The 17,268-nt window shown below is 41.3% G+C and overlaps 1 protein-coding gene across 2 annotated transcripts in view; it reads left to right on the top strand.

Annotated features, from left to right (window-relative positions):
* The first annotated feature begins 8,403 nt into the window (after nucleotides 1-8,403).
* The window catches only part of pah (phenylalanine hydroxylase), a 30,143-nt gene continuing 21,278 nt past the window's right edge, over nucleotides 8,404-17,268 (top strand). The window contains exons 1-2 of one of the 2 annotated variants that reach the window (XM_017715406.2): nucleotides 8,404-8,572; nucleotides 14,918-15,025. In XM_017715406.2, the coding sequence (XP_017570895.1) occupies nucleotides 8,528-8,572; nucleotides 14,918-15,025 (153 nt within the window). In that variant the 5' untranslated portion in view covers nucleotides 8,404-8,527. Of the gene's footprint in view, nucleotides 8,573-14,702; nucleotides 14,834-14,917; nucleotides 15,026-17,268 lie in introns of those variants that run through there. The other variant, XM_017715407.2, reaches the window with a different exon arrangement.

Consider the following 17,268-nt stretch of genomic DNA (forward strand, 5'->3'; position numbering starts at 1 on the left):
CTCATTTTATACCATTCATAAACGCTTTACAAGGATAGTCTTGTTGTAAAATAGTACCAAAACAAAGTAAAGATTTTTTTGTGTCTTTTGTCACAAAGCAGCTTTACAGAAAATTTGCCCCCCGAGCTTCTGATGAGCATCGCCAAGTGCTATAGGGACAAGAAAATCTCCTTAAAAGCAAGAGGAAGAAACCCTGAAAGGAACCAATACCACAACGTGGAACTGTCCTCCTCTGGGCGACACCAGAGAGTAAAACAGTAACGCAGCAAGAGCAATAAAAATAAAAGATAAGATTTTACAGTTAATATATAATATAGAAAATACAGAAAAAAGAAGCCATCCTGTCATTGGACAGGAAAATTAACCAGTGATAACTGATGACTTTTGTTAGTGGACTATCAGAGTAACAGTGAGAAACAGATCTATGAAAATCAGGCACTGTTACCAATTTGTATGATCGCAGTTGCAGTGTTACTGTTACAGTCAGTGTTACTGACGAGTCAGTGTTGCAATGTCACTGCTGCAGTCACAGTTACCAACGAATTAGTACTGCAGTGTTATTGTTACGGTCATTGTTACTGACTACCAAGAGTGTCATGGTGTTACTGTTACAGTCACAGTGACTGACTAGTAAGTGTTACAATGTTCCTATCAGTCATTATTACTGACTAGTAAGTGTTACAATGTTCCTATCAGTCATTATTACTGTCTAGTAAGTGTTACAGTTTTCCTATCAGTCATTATTACTGACTAGTAAGTGTTACGGTGTTCCTATTAGTCATTATTACTGACTAGTAAGTGTTACGGTGTTCCTATTAGTCATTATTACTGACTAGTAAGTGTTACAATGTTCCTATCAGTCATTATTACTGTCTAGTAAGTGTTACATTGTTCCTATTAATCATTATTACTGACTAGTAAGTGTTACAGTGTTCCTATTAGTCATTATTACTGACTAGTAAGTGTTACAGTGTTCCTATTAGTCATTATTACTGACTAGTAAGTGTTACAGTGTTCCTATTAATCATTATTACTGACTAGTAAGTGTTACAGTGTTCCTATTAATCATTATTACTGACTAGTAAGTGTTACAGTGTTCCTATTAGTCATTATTACTGACTAGTAAGTGTTACAGTGTTCCTATTAGTCATTATTACTGACTAGTAAGTGTTACAGTGTTCCTATTAGTCATTATTACTGACTAGTAAGTGTTACAGTGTTCCTATCAGTCATTATTACTGACTAGTAAGTGTTACAGTGTTCCTATTAGTCATTATTACTGACTAGTAAGTGTTACAGTGTTCCTATTAGTCATTATTACTGACTAGTAAGTGTTACAGTGTTCCTATTAGTCATTATTACTGACTAGTAAGTGTTACAGTGTTCCTATTAGTCATTATTACTGTCTAGTAAGTGTTACAGTGTTCCTATTAGTCATTATTACTGACTAGTAAGTGTTACAGTGTTCCTATTAGTCATTATTACTGACTAGTAAGTGTTACAGTGTTCCTATTAGTCATTATTACTGACTAGTAACTGTTACAGTGTTCCTATTAGTCATTATTACTGACTAGTAAGAGTTACAGTGTTCCTATTAGTCATTATTACTGACTAGTAAGTGTTACAGTGTTCCTATCAGTCATTAGTACTGACTAGTAAGTGTTACAGTGTTCCTATTAGTCATTATTACTGACTAGTAACTGTTACAGTGTTCCTATCAGTCATTATTACTGACTAGTAAGTGTTACAGTGTTCCTATTAGTCATTATTACTGACTAGTAACTGTTACAGTGTTCCTATTAGTCATTATTACTGACTAGTAAGAGTTACAGTGTTCCTATTAGTCATTATTACTGACTAGTAAGTGTTACAGTGTTCCTATTAGTCATTATTACTGACTAGTAAGTGTTACAGTGTTCCTATTAGTCATTATTACTGACTAGTAAGTGTTACAGTGTTCCTATTAGTCATTATTACTGACTAGTAAGTGTTACAGTGTTCCTATTAGTCATTATTACTGACTAGTAAGTGTTACAGTGTTCCTATCAGTCATTATTACTGACTAGTAAGTGTTACAGTGTTCCTATCAGTCATTATTACTGACTAGTAAGTGTTACAGTGTTCCTATTAGTCATTATTACTGACTAGTAAGTGTTACAGTGTTCCTATTAGTCATTATTACTGACTAGTAAGTGTTACAGTGTTCCTATTAGTCATTATTACTGACTAGTAAGTGTTACAGTGTTCCTATTAGTCATTATTACTGACTAGTAAGTGTTACAGTGTTCCTATTAGTCATTATTACTGTCTAGTAAGTGTTACAGTGTTCCTATTAGTCATTATTACTGACTAGTAAGTGTTACAGTGTTCCTATTAGTCATTATTACTGACTAGTAAGTGTTACAGTGTTCCTATTAGTCATTATTACTGACTAGTAAGTGTTACAGTGTTCCTATCAGTCATTATTACTGTCTAGTAAGTGTTACAGTGTTCCTATTAGTCATTATTACTGACTAGTAAGTGTTACAGTGTTCCTATTAGTCATTATTACTGACTAGTAAGTGTTACAGTGTTCCTATTAGTCATTATTACTGACTAGTAAGTGTTACAATGTTCCTATCAGTCATTATTACTGACTAGTAAGTGTTACAGTGTTCCTATTAGTCATTATTACTGACTAGTAACTGTTACAGTGTTCCTATTAGTCATTATTACTGACTAGTAAGAGTTACAGTGTTCCTATTAGTCATTATTACTGACTAGTAAGTGTTACAGTGTTCCTATCAGTCATTAGTACTGACTAGTAAGTGTTACAGTGTTCCTATCAGTCATTATTACTGACTAGTAACTGTTACAGTGTTCCTATCAGTCATTATTACTGACTAGTAAGTGTTACAGTGTTCCTATTAGTCATTATTACTGACTAGTAACTGTTACAGTGTTCCTATTAGTCATTATTACTGACTAGTAAGAGTTACAGTGTTCCTATTAGTCATTATTACTGACTAGTAAGTGTTACAGTGTTCCTATTAGTCATTATTACTGACTAGTAAGTGTTACAGTGTTCCTATCAGTCATTATTACTGACTAGTAAGTGTTACAGTGTTCCTATCAGTCATTATTACTGACTAGTAAGTGTTACAGTGTTCCTATTAGTCATTATTACTGACTAGTAAGTGTTACAGTGTTCCTATTAGTCATTATTACTGACTAGTAAGTGTTACAGTGTTCCTATTAGTCATTATTACTGACTAGTAAGTGTTACAGTGTTCCTATTAGTCATTATTACTGACTAGTAAGTGTTACAGTGTTCCTATTAGTCATTATTACTTTCTTGTAAGTGTTACAGTGTTCCTATTAGTCATTATTACTGACTAGTAAGTGTTACAGTGTTCCTATTAGTCATTATTACTGTCTAGTAAGTGTTACAGTGTTCCTATCAGTCATTATTACTGACTAGTAAGTGTTACAGTGTTCCTATTAGTCATTATTACTGACTAGTAAGTGTTACAGTGTTCCTATTAGTCATTATTACTGACTAGTAAGTGTTACAGTGTTCCTATTAGTCATTATTACTGACTAGTAAGTGTTACAGTGTTCCTATTAGTCATTATTACTGTCTAGTAAGTGTTACAGTGTTCCTATTAGTCATTATTACTGACTAGTAAGTGTTACAGTGTTCCTATTAGTCATTATTACTGACTAGTAAGTGTTACAGTGTTCCTATTAGTCATTATTACTGACTAGTAACTGTTACAGTGTTCCTATTAGTCATTATTACTGACTAGTAAGAGTTACAGTGTTCCTATTAGTCATTATTACTGACTAGTAAGTGTTACAGTGTTCCTATCAGTCATTAGTACTGACTAGTAAGTGTTACAGTGTTCCTATTAGTCATTATTACTGACTAGTAACTGTTACAGTGTTCCTATCAGTCATTATTACTGACTAGTAAGTGTTACAGTGTTCCTATTAGTCATTATTACTGACTAGTAACTGTTACAGTGTTCCTATTAGTCATTATTACTGACTAGTAAGAGTTACAGTGTTCCTATTAGTCATTATTACTGACTAGTAAGTGTTACAGTGTTCCTATTAGTCATTATTACTGACTAGTAAGTGTTACAGTGTTCCTATTAGTCATTATTACTGACTAGTAAGTGTTACAGTGTTCCTATTAGTCATTATTACTGACTAGTAAGTGTTACAGTGTTCCTATTAGTCATTATTACTGATTAGTAAGTGTTACAGTGTTCCTATCAGTCATTATTACTGACTAGTAAGTGTTACAGTGTTCCTATCAGTCATTATTACTGACTAGTAAGTGTTACAGTGTTCCTATTAGTCATTATTACTGACTAGTAAGTGTTACAGTGTTCCTATTAGTCATTATTACTGACTAGTAAGTGTTACAGTGTTCCTATTAGTCATTATTACTGACTAGTAAGTGTTACAGTGTTCCTATTAGTCATTATTACTGACTAGTAAGTGTTACAGTGTTCCTATTAGTCATTATTACTGTCTAGTAAGTGTTACAGTGTTCCTATTAGTCATTATTACTGACTAGTAAGTGTTACAGTGTTCCTATTAGTCATTATTACTGACTAGTAAGTGTTACAGTGTTCCTATTAGTCATTATTACTGACTAGTAAGTGTTACAGTGTTCCTATTAGTCATTATTACTGTCTAGTAAGTGTTACAGTGTTCCTATTAGTCATTATTACTGACTAGTAAGTGTTACAGTGTTCCTATTAGTCATTATTACTGACTAGTAAGTGTTACAGTGTTCCTATTAGTCATTATTACTGACTAGTAAGTGTTACAATGTTCCTATCAGTCATTATTACTGACTAGTAAGTGTTACAGTGTTCCTATTAGTCATTATTACTGACTAGTAACTGTTACAGTGTTCCTATTAGTCATTATTACTGACTAGTAAGAGTTACAGTGTTCCTATTAGTCATTATTACTGACTAGTAAGTGTTACAGTGTTCCTATCAGTCATTAGTACTGACTAGTAAGTGTTACAGTGTTCCTATCAGTCATTATTACTGACTAGTAACTGTTACAGTGTTCCTATCAGTCATTATTACTGACTAGTAAGTGTTACAGTGTTCCTATTAGTCATTATTACTGACTAGTAACTGTTACAGTGTTCCTATTAGTCATTATTACTGACTAGTAAGAGTTACAGTGTTCCTATTAGTCATTATTACTGACTAGTAAGTGTTACAGTGTTCCTATTAGTCATTATTACTGACTAGTAAGTGTTACAGTGTTCCTATCAGTCATTATTACTGACTAGTAAGTGTTACAGTGTTCCTATCAGTCATTATTACTGACTAGTAAGTGTTACAGTGTTCCTATTAGTCATTATTACTGACTAGTAAGTGTTACAGTGTTCCTATTAGTCATTATTACTGACTAGTAAGTGTTACAGTGTTCCTATTAGTCATTATTACTGACTAGTAAGTGTTACAGTGTTCCTATTAGTCATTATTACTGACTAGTAAGTGTTACAGTGTTCCTATTAGTCATTATTACTTTCTTGTAAGTGTTACAGTGTTCCTATTAGTCATTATTACTGACTAGTAAGTGTTACAGTGTTCCTATTATTCATTATTACTGACTAGTAAGTGTTACAGTGTTCCTATTAGTCATTATTACTGACTAGTAAGTGTTACAATGTTCCTATCAGTCATTATTACTGACTAGTAAGTGTTACAGTGTTCCTATTAGTCATTATTACTGACTAGTAACTGTTACAGTGTTCCTATTAGTCATTATTACTGACTAGTAAGAGTTACAGTGTTCCTATTAGTCATTATTACTGACTAGTAAGTGTTACAGTGTTCCTATCAGTCATTAGTACTGACTAGTAAGTGTTACAGTGTTCCTATTAGTCATTATTACTGACTAGTAACTGTTACAGTGTTCCTATCAGTCATTATTACTGACTAGTAAGTGTTACAGTGATCCTATTAGTCATTATTACTGACTAGTAACTGTTACAGTGTTCCTATTAGTCATTATTACTGACTAGTAAGAGTTACAGTGTTCCTATTAGTCATTATTACTGACTAGTAAGTGTTACAGTGTTCCTATTAGTCATTATTACTGACTAGTAAGTGTTACAGTGTTCCTATCAGTCATTATTACTGACTAGTAAGTGTTACAGTGTTCCTATCAGTCATTAGTACTGACTAGTAAGTGTTACAGTGTTCCTATTAGTCATTATTACTGACTAGTAAGTGTTACAGTGTTCCTATTAGTCATTATTACTGTCTAGTAAGTGTTACAGTGTTCCTATTAGTCATTATTACTGACTAGTAACTGTTACAGTCTTCCTATCAGTCATTAGTACTGACTAGTAAGTGTTACAGTGTTCCTATTAGTCATTATTACTGACTAGTAAGTGTTACAGTGTTCCTATTAGTCATTATTACTGTCTAGTAAGTGTTACAGTGTTCCTATTAGTCATTATTACTGACTAGTAAGAGTTACAGTGTTCCTATCAGTCATTATTACTGACTAGTAAGTGTTACAGTGTTCCTTTTAGTCATTATTACTGACTAGTAAGTGTTACAGTGTTCCTATTAGTCATTATTACTGACTAGTAAGTGTTACAGTGTTCCTATTAGTCATTATTACAGACTAGTAAGTGTTACAGTGTTCCTATTAGTCATTATTACTGACTAGTAAGTGTTACAGTGTTCCTATTAGTCATTATTACTGACTAGTAAGTGTTACAGTGTTCCTATCAGTCATTATTACTGTCTAGTAAGTGTTACAGTGTTCCTATTAGTCATTATTACTGACTAGTTAGCGTGTCGCAGTGTTGCTGTTACAGTCAGTTTTTTCTGAGTAGTAAGAATGTTGCAGTGTTACTGCTAAGTCACTGTTGCTAATGAGTAAGAGCATTTCAGTATTACTATCACTTTTTTTTTTGTCATTTTTACTGACTTGTAAGAATTTTGCCGTCTTACCATTGCAGTCACTGTTCCTGAGTAGTAACAGTGTTTTTTATTGTATTTTATTTTTTTCACTGTTACTGTCCAACATCAGTGCCTGACCTCACGAATGCTCCTTTGACTGAATGGGCACAAATTTCCACAGACACACTCCAAAATCCTGTGGAAAGCTTCCCAGAAGAGTATAGGTTGTATAGTCATAAAGCCCATGTTTTTGGAATGGAACGTCCAACAAGCTCATACAGGTGTGATGGTCAGGTGTCTACATACTTTTGGCCATATAATTATGTAAAGAAGTTCTGATCTGATTGGCTGCCCTGCACTGCGCCTTATTCAGTAATGCAGCTCAGGCTAAAACACTCTTTATAACTTCAGGGTGAGTGGGCGGGGCTTAACTGCTGAAGGCTGAAAAGGCAGATAAATGACGTCTCTAAACAAACTCAAACAGGCTGTTTTGGCAGCTTAGTTTCCATGTACAGAAACTGATTTCGGTAAACAGATGTCTGTCGCCCCCTGGTGGTCTTAAAATCAAATGACAACATGCAAACTCTGCCCAGCTTGTCAGGGTATTTTCATCAGTGCCATTTGATTCATTAAGAAAGTCAGATCTACACGTGTTTAGAAGACAAACACATTTGTCAACACCACAACCAGTTAAAGGGGAATTCCACCGCTTTTTCAAAATACCTGTAAAATTAAATTGTCATTCAGAGCGGGTTTGGTTGATTGTACAAGACTCTGATGTCTACCAATGAACCTACACGAGTCTACCTGTATAAAACAGTGTCTCAGACATCAGGCGAGATTCCACATGGCACCGCTCTTAACCTCTGAATTATGCAGAAATATTCAGCTGCCGGATACTTTGACTCCTCGGTGCCTGTGTGCACTCAGATGACTGAGAGGATTACACAGAGGACGACGTTTAACCTTCACGTATTACAGTAAAATACAGTCAAATCACCTCATCTTAGGAGCTGTATCGCACAGTATTGTGGGAGATATCAGAAAATTAGTTAAAAAGCTTAATTAATGAATTGATTGGTTGACTGATTTCTACATGGATTATTATTATTATTATTATTATTATTATTATTCATGTAATGTAAATTGCTACTAGTTGCATGACTTCCACAGTAATCTACTGTAAATGTAAGTAATTAAAAGTAATTTATAATTTATATATATGCATATATATATATATATATATATATATATATATATATATATATATATATATATATGTGGGTGTGTGTGATTATTACTGTATATACTGTATATATCAACACAATCATTGTTAAAAAGAAAGTGTCTTGTTTTTTTAGAAGGGCTTTGATTTTGACAGAATTCGCAGCTCATTTAACGGAGCTAACAGGTTTTTGGGGGTGTGCGGTGTCACGTGACAAACCGTAGGCTCTAAAGTTCGGGCTCGGTTGCACAAAACGCGCAAAAGTCATCAGAGGCTCCAAAAACCCAGAAGCACTGAAACAGCTAGAGAGAGCGAGCGAGAGAGCGAGAGAGAGAGAGAGAGAGAGAGAGAGAGAGACAGACAGACCATGGACAAGGCTTTCAGCAAGATGAATGGAGACGGTGCAGTCCAGGTGTGTATCAAACCCATGTCAGTTATGAATGTATATCAGTGCATTTCTGTTATGGGGGATGTGTTTAATGCTATAACAGCTGTTCTCACAGTAGGTAAACCTACATGGGCACTCCGTCTGTTTGTGTGGTCAGTCTGTGTTTGGTCTATTGTAGCTGCTCTGGGCTGAGTGAACTGTTCAGTAGAGTCAGCAGAATATTTGCTGCTGAAAAGCATCAAAATAAAGACGGTTGACTGGCAGCCTGATCTCATAGATCACCTGATGCTGCTCTGTTTCTTTGCATTAATGTATTTGTGATACTAGATGCTGCTGAGGTCATTTGGATGGATACATAAGAAATATCTCCAAGTACAGCTTCAGAAACAGAGGCTGCAGTTCTATAATCAGAAAATCCTCTTATTTGCTTAAGAGGGTTGTTTTAGGGATTATGTCCAAAGTCAGGGGGCAGAGGCCAGGTGTCATGCCCACTTAGATATTTCTGAAGCCTGGGAAAAGTCCTAGGAATGCGAAGGTGATGATAGTCATGAGTTTGTAAAGCCGCCTGCCTGTACCGATATCAAAGGGGAACTCCATCATTTTTTTTTTGCGCATAATTAAACGGTTAACAAGTCAACAGAGGCGTCCAGAGCGGTTTGGCGTGAAAAGTTCTGCTCTGGAGAAACTTGGAGTAAGAATTGGTCACAGTGGTTTTGATGGGAACCAGACGTCCACCTCTAAAAGCTCCCCACAGAAAGTTACTCCATGAAATGCTTATGAACACGCTGTCTGATGCCTGAGACGTTCTGAAATGTATTTTAATAAATTTATTTTAATATGTTCATAGTGAAAGGGTGAATGAAATGTGTCCCAGTGCAAAATAGTCCACAGAGGAAAACTTGTTGATGGTTATTTTACTTCATAAAGACATTGTGACCCCTGTTTCCTATCACCACCACTGTAAAGACTGTAAAGACACTGTACTAACTTCTATAAGTAAGTTAAAGGGGAAGTCCACCCACATTTTCTGCGTAATTCAGTCGCTGAGATGCTGAATAAGAACCATTAGGATTAAAACCTGATCATTTTGCTTTCTAATGGGAATTGGCTTAGTGCTTAGAGACCACTAATTACCTGTACACTCTCAGAAATAAAGGTACTAAACTGTCACTGGGGTGGTCCCCTCCAGGCTCCATCTCAGTGCCTTTAGTCAGGGAACATAACTGAACCATAATCCACTGGAATGATCTGTTCTAAGCTGGACTGACTCCACACACCCTGCCTCGCCTCGCCTCCAGGCTTTTATTCTACTGCTCTGTTTTAAATCATTCGGTTATGAAAAGGAACAAATACCAACTTTTCACCTGGAGGAACTGATTTAAGGTTCACAATCAGACCTTAAAGCCACTGTAGAACCTTTGAGGGAACATTTAGACTGTTTGTACCTTGATGAATGAAAAATGTTCCTGGACAGAACCTTTTCTAACAGTGTAGAACACCTTTAGAGCCCATTTTGAACCATTAGAGTCTTTACACTGTGGTATTATCCATCAGGAAAACACAGAACACCAGTACTAACTACTGGACATGGCCAGGAACCAGCAGAAACTTTTCAGCAGGAAACAAACTCGTTCAGAGTGGTTTGGTGTGAAATGCTCCAGTCTAGAGAAACATACCGGCTCTGATTTCTCTGTAGTGGTGGTGATGGGAACCAGGGGTCTCTACAACGCAAATACAGCTGCAAAAGTTCAGACGAAATAGAGTTAATACATCCTCTACATAAATGGGGCAGTTTTTTCTGCTCAGCTTCCATTATTTTTGCTGAGTTTAACATACTGGATATTAAATGTGCCATAACTTTTGCACAAGCCACATTTTATGTTTTATTATTTTTCCCAATATTTTAGGTTCAGCAAATAAACAGTGATTGTGCATTAAAATGTGTATAAGTGTGTCTCTGTAAAAGATGCTTTCACTTATTTTCACTTGGAAAGTCAACAAGACACGGATTTGACCCGGGCAGCTCAAACTTCCTCATAGCCACTTAACTTAACACCTAAAGCCACCAGTGAACCGACTCCTATCGTCTGAGTTTGGTAATGATGACGCGAACTAGTGATAAATCTGAAAACATAAGTGAAGAGAGCGAAAGAGAGAGAGAGCGAAAGAGAGAGAGAGCGAAAGAGAGAGAGAGAGAGCAAGAGAGAGTGAGCGAAAGAGAGCGAGAGAGAGAGAGCAAGAGAGAGAGAGCGAGAGAGAGAGAGAGCAAGAGAGAGAGAGAGCGAGAGAGAGAGCAAGAGAGAGAGAGAGAGAGAGCGCTAGAGAGAGAGAGAGAGAGAGAGAGAGAGAGAGAGCGCAAGAGAGAGAGAGAGAGAGAGAGCGCGAAAGAGATAGAGAGCGCGCGAGAGAGAGAGCATGAAAGAGAGAGAGAGCGCGTGAAAGAGAGAGAGAGAGGGAGCGCAAAAGAGAGAAAGAGAGAGAGAGCGAGAGAGAGAGCAAGAGCGCGCGCGAGAGAGAGAGAGAGCGCGAGAGAGCGCGAGAGAGAGAGCATGAAAGAGAGAGAGAGAGAGCGCGCGAAAGAGAGAGAGAGAGGGAGCGCAAAAGAGAGAGCGCAAAAGAGAGAGAGAGAGAGAGCGCGAAAGAGAGAGAGAGAGCGCGAAAGAGAGAGAGAGCGCGAAAGAGAGAGAGCGCGAAAGAGAGAGAGAGCGCGAAAGAGAGAGAGAGCGCGAGAGAGAGAGCGCAAGAGAGAGAGCGAGCGAAAGAGAGAGAGCGAGAGCACGAAAGAGCGAAAGAGAGAGAGCGAAAGAGAGAGAGCGAGAGCAAGAGAGAGAGAGCGAAAGAGAGAGAGAGAGAGCGCGAGAGAGAGAGCGCGAGAGAGAGAGCAAGAGCGAGCGCGAGAGAGAGAGAGAGCGCGAGAGAGAGAGAGAGAGAGCGCGAAAGAGAGAGAGGGAGCGCAAAAGAGAGAGCGCAAAAGAGAGAGAGAGAGCGCGAAAGAGAGAGAGAGCATGAAAGAGAGAGAGAGAGAGCGAGCACGCGAAAGAGAGAGAAAGAGCGCGAAAGAGAGAGAGAGCGCACGAAAGAGAGAGAGAGCGCGAAAGAGAGAGAGAGAGAGCGCGAAAGAGAGAGAGAGAGAGCGCGAAAGAGAGAGAGAGCGCGCGAGAGACAGAGCATGAAAGAGAGAGAGAGAGGGAGCGCAAAAGAGAGAGCGCAAGAGAGAGAGAGTGCGAAAGAGAGAGAGCGCGAAAGAGAGAGAGAGCGCGCGAGAGACAGAGCATGAAAGAGAGAGAGAGAGAGAGCGCGCGAAAGAGAGAGAGGGAGCGCAAAAGAGAGAGCGCAAGAGAGAGAGAGCGCGAAAGAGACCGAGCGAAAGAGAGAGAGCAAGAGCGTGCGCGCGCGCGCGAGAGAGAGCGAGCGAAAGAGAGAGAGCGAGAGCGAAAGAGAGAGAGCGAGAGCGCGAAAGAGAGAGAGCGAAAGAGAGAGAGCGAGAGCGCGAAAGAGCGAAAGAGAGAGAGCGAAAGAGAGAGAGCGAAAGCAAGAGAGAGAGAGCGAAAGAGAGAGAGAGAGAGAGCGCGCGAGAGAGAGCAAGAGCGCGGGCGAGAGAGAGAGAGAGCACGAAAGAGAGAGAGAGAGAGAGCGCGAAAGAGAGAGAGAGAGAGAGGGAGCGCAAAAGAGAGAGCGCAAAAGAGAGAGAGAGAGAGAAAGAGAGAGAGAGCATGAAAGAGAGAGAGAGAGAGCGCGCGAAAGAGAGAGAGAGCGCGCGAAAGAGAGAGAGCGCGCGAAAGAGAGAGAGAGCGCGCGAAAGAGAGAGAGAGAAAGAGAGAGAGAGAGCATGAAAGAGAGAGAGAGAGAGCGCGCGAAAGAGAGAGAGAGCGCGCGAAAGAGAGAGAGAGAGGGAGCGCAAAAGAGAGCGCGAGAGAGAGAGGGAGCGCAAAAGAGAGCGCGAAAGAGAGAGAGCGCGAAAGAGAGAGAGAGCGCGCGAAAGAGAGAGAGAGCGCGCGAGAGAGAGAGCATGAAAGAGAGAGAGAGCGCGCGCGCGAAAGAGAGAGAGAGGGAGCGCAAGAGAGAGAGAGCGCGAAAGAGAGAGCGCGAAAGAGAGAGAGAGAGCAAAAGAGAGAGCGCGAAAGAGAGAGAGCGCAAAAGAGAGAGAGCAAGAGAGAGAGAGAGCGCGCGAAAGAGAGAGAGAGCGCGCAAGAGAGAGAGAGAGAGAGCGCAAGAGAGAGAGAGAGCGCGAGAGAGAGAGAGAGAGAGCGCGCGAAAGAGAGAGAGAGAGAGAGAGCGCGCGAAAGAGAGAGAGAGGGAGCGCAAAAGAGAGCGCGAGAGAGAGAGGGAGCGCAAAAGAGAGCGCGAAAGAGAGAGAGCGCGCGAAAGAGAGAGAGCGCGCGAGAGAGAGAGCATGAAAGAGAGAGAGAGAGCGCGCGCGCGAAAGAGAGAGAGAGGGAGCGCAAGAGAGAGAGAGCGCGAAAGAGAGAGCGCGAAAGAGAGAGAGAGAGCAAAAGAGAGAGCGCGAAAGAGAGAGAGCGCAAAAGAGAGAGAGCAAGAGAGAGAGAGAGCGCGCGAAAGAGAGAGAGAGCGCGCAAGAGAGAGAGAGAGAGAGAGCGCAAGAGAGAGAGAGAGTGCGCGAGAGAGAGAGAGAGCGCGCGCGCGCGCGAGAGAGAGAGCGACAGTGCGAGAGAGAGAAAGAGCGCAAAAGTGAGAGAGAGAGAGAGAGAGCGCGCGAGAGAGAGAGCGCGCGCGAGAGAGAGAGAGCGCGCGAGAGAGAGAGAGCGCGAAAGAGAGAGAGAGAGCGCGAAAGAGAGAGAGAGCGCGCGAGAGAGAGCATGAAAGAGAGAGAGCGCGCGAAAGAGAGAGAGAGAGAGCGCGTGAAAGAGAGAGAGAGAGGGAGCGCAAAAGAGAGCGCGCGAGAGAGAGGGAGCGCAAAAGAGAGCGCGAAAGAGAGAGAGCGCGAAAGAGAGAGAGAGAGCGAGAGAGAGAGCAAGAGAGAGAGCAAGAGCGAGAGAGAGAGCGCGCGAAAGAGAGAGAGAGCGCGAAAGAGAGAGAGAGCGCGCGAAAGAGAGAGAGAGCGCGCGAGAGAGAGAGCATGAAAGAGAGAGAAAGAGCGTGCGCGCGCGAAAGAGAGAGAGAGGGAGCGCAAGAGAGAGAGAGCGCGAAAGAGAGAGAGAGCGCGAGAGAGAGAGCGCGAGAGAGAGAGCAAGAGCGCGAGAGAGAGAGCGCGAAAGAGAGAGAGAGAGCAAAAGAGAGAGCGCGAAAGAGAGAGAGAGCGCAAAAGAGAGAGCGCGAAAGAGAGAGAGAGCGCAAAAGAGAGAGAGCAAGAGAGAGAGAGAGCGCGCGAAAGAGAGAGAGAGCGAAAGAGAGAGAGAGCGCGCAAGAGAGAGAGCAAGAGAGAGAGAGAGCGCGCGAGAGAGAGAGAGCGCGCGCGCGAGAGAGAGAGAGCGCGCGCGAGAGAGAGAGCGCGCGCGCGAGAGAGAGAGAGCGCGCGAGAGAGAGAGAGCGAAAGAGAGAGAGAGAGCGCGAAAGAGAGAGAGAGAGAGCGCGAAAGAGAGAGAGAGCGACAGAGTGCGAGAGAGAGAAAGAGCGCAAAAGTGAGAGAGAGAGGGCGCACACGAGAGAGAGCGAGAGCGGGAAAGAGAGAGCGCGAAAGAGAGAGAGAGAGCGCGCGAAAGAGAGACAGAGAGAGCGCAAAAGAGAGAGAGAGGGCGCGAAAGAGAGAGAGAGAGCGCAAAAGAGAGAGAGAGAGGGCGCGAAAGAGAGAGCGCGAAAGAGAGAGAGAGAGCGAGAGAGAGAGAGGGAGAGAGAGAGCGCGAGAGAGAGAGAGAGGGAGAGAGAGCGAGAGAGAGAGAGCGCGCGAGAGAGAGAGCGAGCGAGCGAGAGAGAGCGAGAGCGAGAGAGCGAAAGAGAGAGAGAGAGCACGAGAGAGAGAGAGAGCGCGAAAGAGAGAGAGAGAGAGAGCGAAAGAAAGAGCGCGAAAGAGAGAGAGAGAGAGCGACAAAGAGAGAGAGAGAGAAAAAAAAAGAGAGAGAGCGAAAAAGAGAGAGAGCGCGAGAGAGAGCGACAGAGAGAGAGAGAGAGAGAGCGCGACAGACAGAGAGAGAGAGAGAGAGAGAGAGAGAGAGAGAGAGAGAGAGCGCGCGCGAAAGAGAGAGAAAGAAAGAGCGAAAGAGCGAGAGAACGAGGTTCACTTTGCACATGAATCTCATGTGGACACATCAATCCTAACAAAACATTACATAATACTCCCAACACAGGAGTTACTGGTGGTCAGATATGGATATATGATCACTGATGATGGTGAGAGTGACATCATCTGTGCCTCCGACTGGTAGGACTGTGGATCTGAATGGGAAATGAATGATTTCTTCTCTCTTTCTGCAGGAATCCATGTACCTGGAGGAGAAGATCTACAAATCTGGCGTTCTGTCCTGCATCTTCTCCCTGAAGGAGGAGGTGGGAGCTTTGGCCAAGGCCTTGAAGCTTTTTGAGGTACATACATCAAGCTCACACACAAATGGTGGCGTGCAAAAGTTTTTGTTCTTGGTGTTCTACGTGGAAATAAGTAAACACGCCCTCTACAGAGAACAGGCTTCTGTGCATTTTAATGTTGCTATTTATTTATCCAGTTTGACATATTAGGATAAAAGGTTAAACATAAATGTTCTAGAGAAACAGAGTTGTTCACAGTGGTGGTGATAGGAACCAGACGTCTGAAGGGTTTAGTGTCGGCAGTGTGTGATTGCTGAGACATTGTTTTGCGATAGTTTTGAGAAGGTTTTGGTATAAAACACACACCCGTGTGTGACAGATGGGCATACGCAGGGTGTATCTACACGAGTCTTCTGAGTTTTATATGTAACCCTGATGATAAAATTGTGTTAAATCTGAAACAAACCACTTCAATTTGGATCCCATTTTGCATTACAACACCCTGCATATGCCCATCTGTCATGCACGGGTGTATGTTTTATACCAAAACCTTCTCAAAGCTTTCGTAAAAGAGCTTCTCCGCAATCACACACTGCAGACACTAAACCCTTCAGACGTCTGGTTCCTATCATTTACAGCATTTGGCTGATGCTCTTATCCAGAGCGACTTACAATTTGATTATTTTTACACAGGTAGGCTTAGTTAGGAGTCTTGCCCAAGGACTCTTATTGGTATAGTGTAGGGTATTTGCCAAGGTGGGAGTTGAACCCCAGCCTACAGTGTAGAAGGCAGAGGTGTTACCCACTACACTATCCCAACCACCCTATACCAATACCACTATCACCGCCACTGTGAGCAGCTCTGACTCTTTAAGTTTCTCTAGAACAGAGCGTTTCACACCAAACCGCCCTGAACGACTCTGTTTACATCTCAACCATTTAATTCTGCAGACGTTTTTAATAATTGGTGAGATTCCTGTTTAAGTTGGAGACAAGCCAGCAGGTCATGACTAAGGCTTTTAGTGAAGATCAAACCAGAGCCTGTTTGGTGACCCGACAGATGACATGCCTTGCACAAGTTATACCTGGTGCTGAAGTGACCTCGCACGTCTGCTTTGAGCTCACAGATTCCACTAGATTGGCAGGTCTGCACTCATAGTTTCATCAGGCACTTTGTGTTATGTCATATGACATCCACCTCATGTCATTATGCCTATGTGACTGACTATTTTAGCTTCTTTAAGGGTTCTTTAGTGAAGAAAATTGTTCTACATACAACCATGAACACTCACAGAACCCTTTCCATGATTAAAGGGTTCCTTGGATGGTGAACGTTTCTTCAGATTGATGGAAAGTGTGCTTTAGGTTCTATATAAAATCCTTCAGAAAAGGGTTCTATATAGCACCAAAAAGGGATCTTCTATAGTTATGATACCGGGCCTGTAACAATAGAAGAACCCTTTCTGGTGCCCTATAGAATTATTTTTAAAAAGCTTCTATGTAGATTAATAATTCGTTCAGTTAAATCAGGTGTGCTTCCATGAAGTGGTTGGATAGCGTAGTGGGTGACACCTCTGCCTTCTACGCTATAGACTGGGGTTCAGTCCCCAACTGGGCAAACACCCTACACTATACCAATAAGAGTCCTTGGGCAAGACTCCTAACACCACCTTCGCCTTCGTGTCGTCTGGAAAAGAGTCTGCCAAATGCCGTAAATGTAAGAAACCTGTGGTGGCCAATGAACCAAAAGAAACAGCTCAAAATAACAGAAAAATTCTGGTTCCATTGACTTACATTAAATGTTAAGTAGGTATTTTCTTTCTCCTGTGAGGTTACCATTTTGGAGATACGAGGTTTCGTTGCGCCAAGAGCTTCGTACTATAAAGTGTACGGCCAAAAACACACTTAATACCACTATAAATGGTTTTAAACAATGTACTTGGATGCCCAAGATTGTTAGACAGTGCTGTATATCATTTATCATTCCTACACTGAATCATCTGTAGTCTCAAATCTCGGGCTAGTGCGCACATCACTCTACACCGTTATGTCTATGAGCTGCTTGGTTGACTTGGGTGACGAAGGGGAATCAGCTGGCCAGGTACAGTTCGATCCTTATGTCAAACACTGAAAACAATCGATCGGCCGTGAACCCTGATGGTGCATGTGTTTGATGTTTGAGACTCTTGCTTGTGTAAATCGGGTTGGTCTTTGATCTGGAAATTTAGACAGAATTAAGTTAGCCATGACCCTTGGCCTGTTCAAACACAGCCTCTGTGTGTCTCTCGGTCACCGTCTCAAAC

This window comes from Pygocentrus nattereri, chromosome 1 (assembly GCF_015220715.1).
Source record: "Pygocentrus nattereri isolate fPygNat1 chromosome 1, fPygNat1.pri, whole genome shotgun sequence".
In the NCBI taxonomy this organism is placed as follows: domain Eukaryota; kingdom Metazoa; phylum Chordata; class Actinopteri; order Characiformes; family Serrasalmidae; genus Pygocentrus; species Pygocentrus nattereri.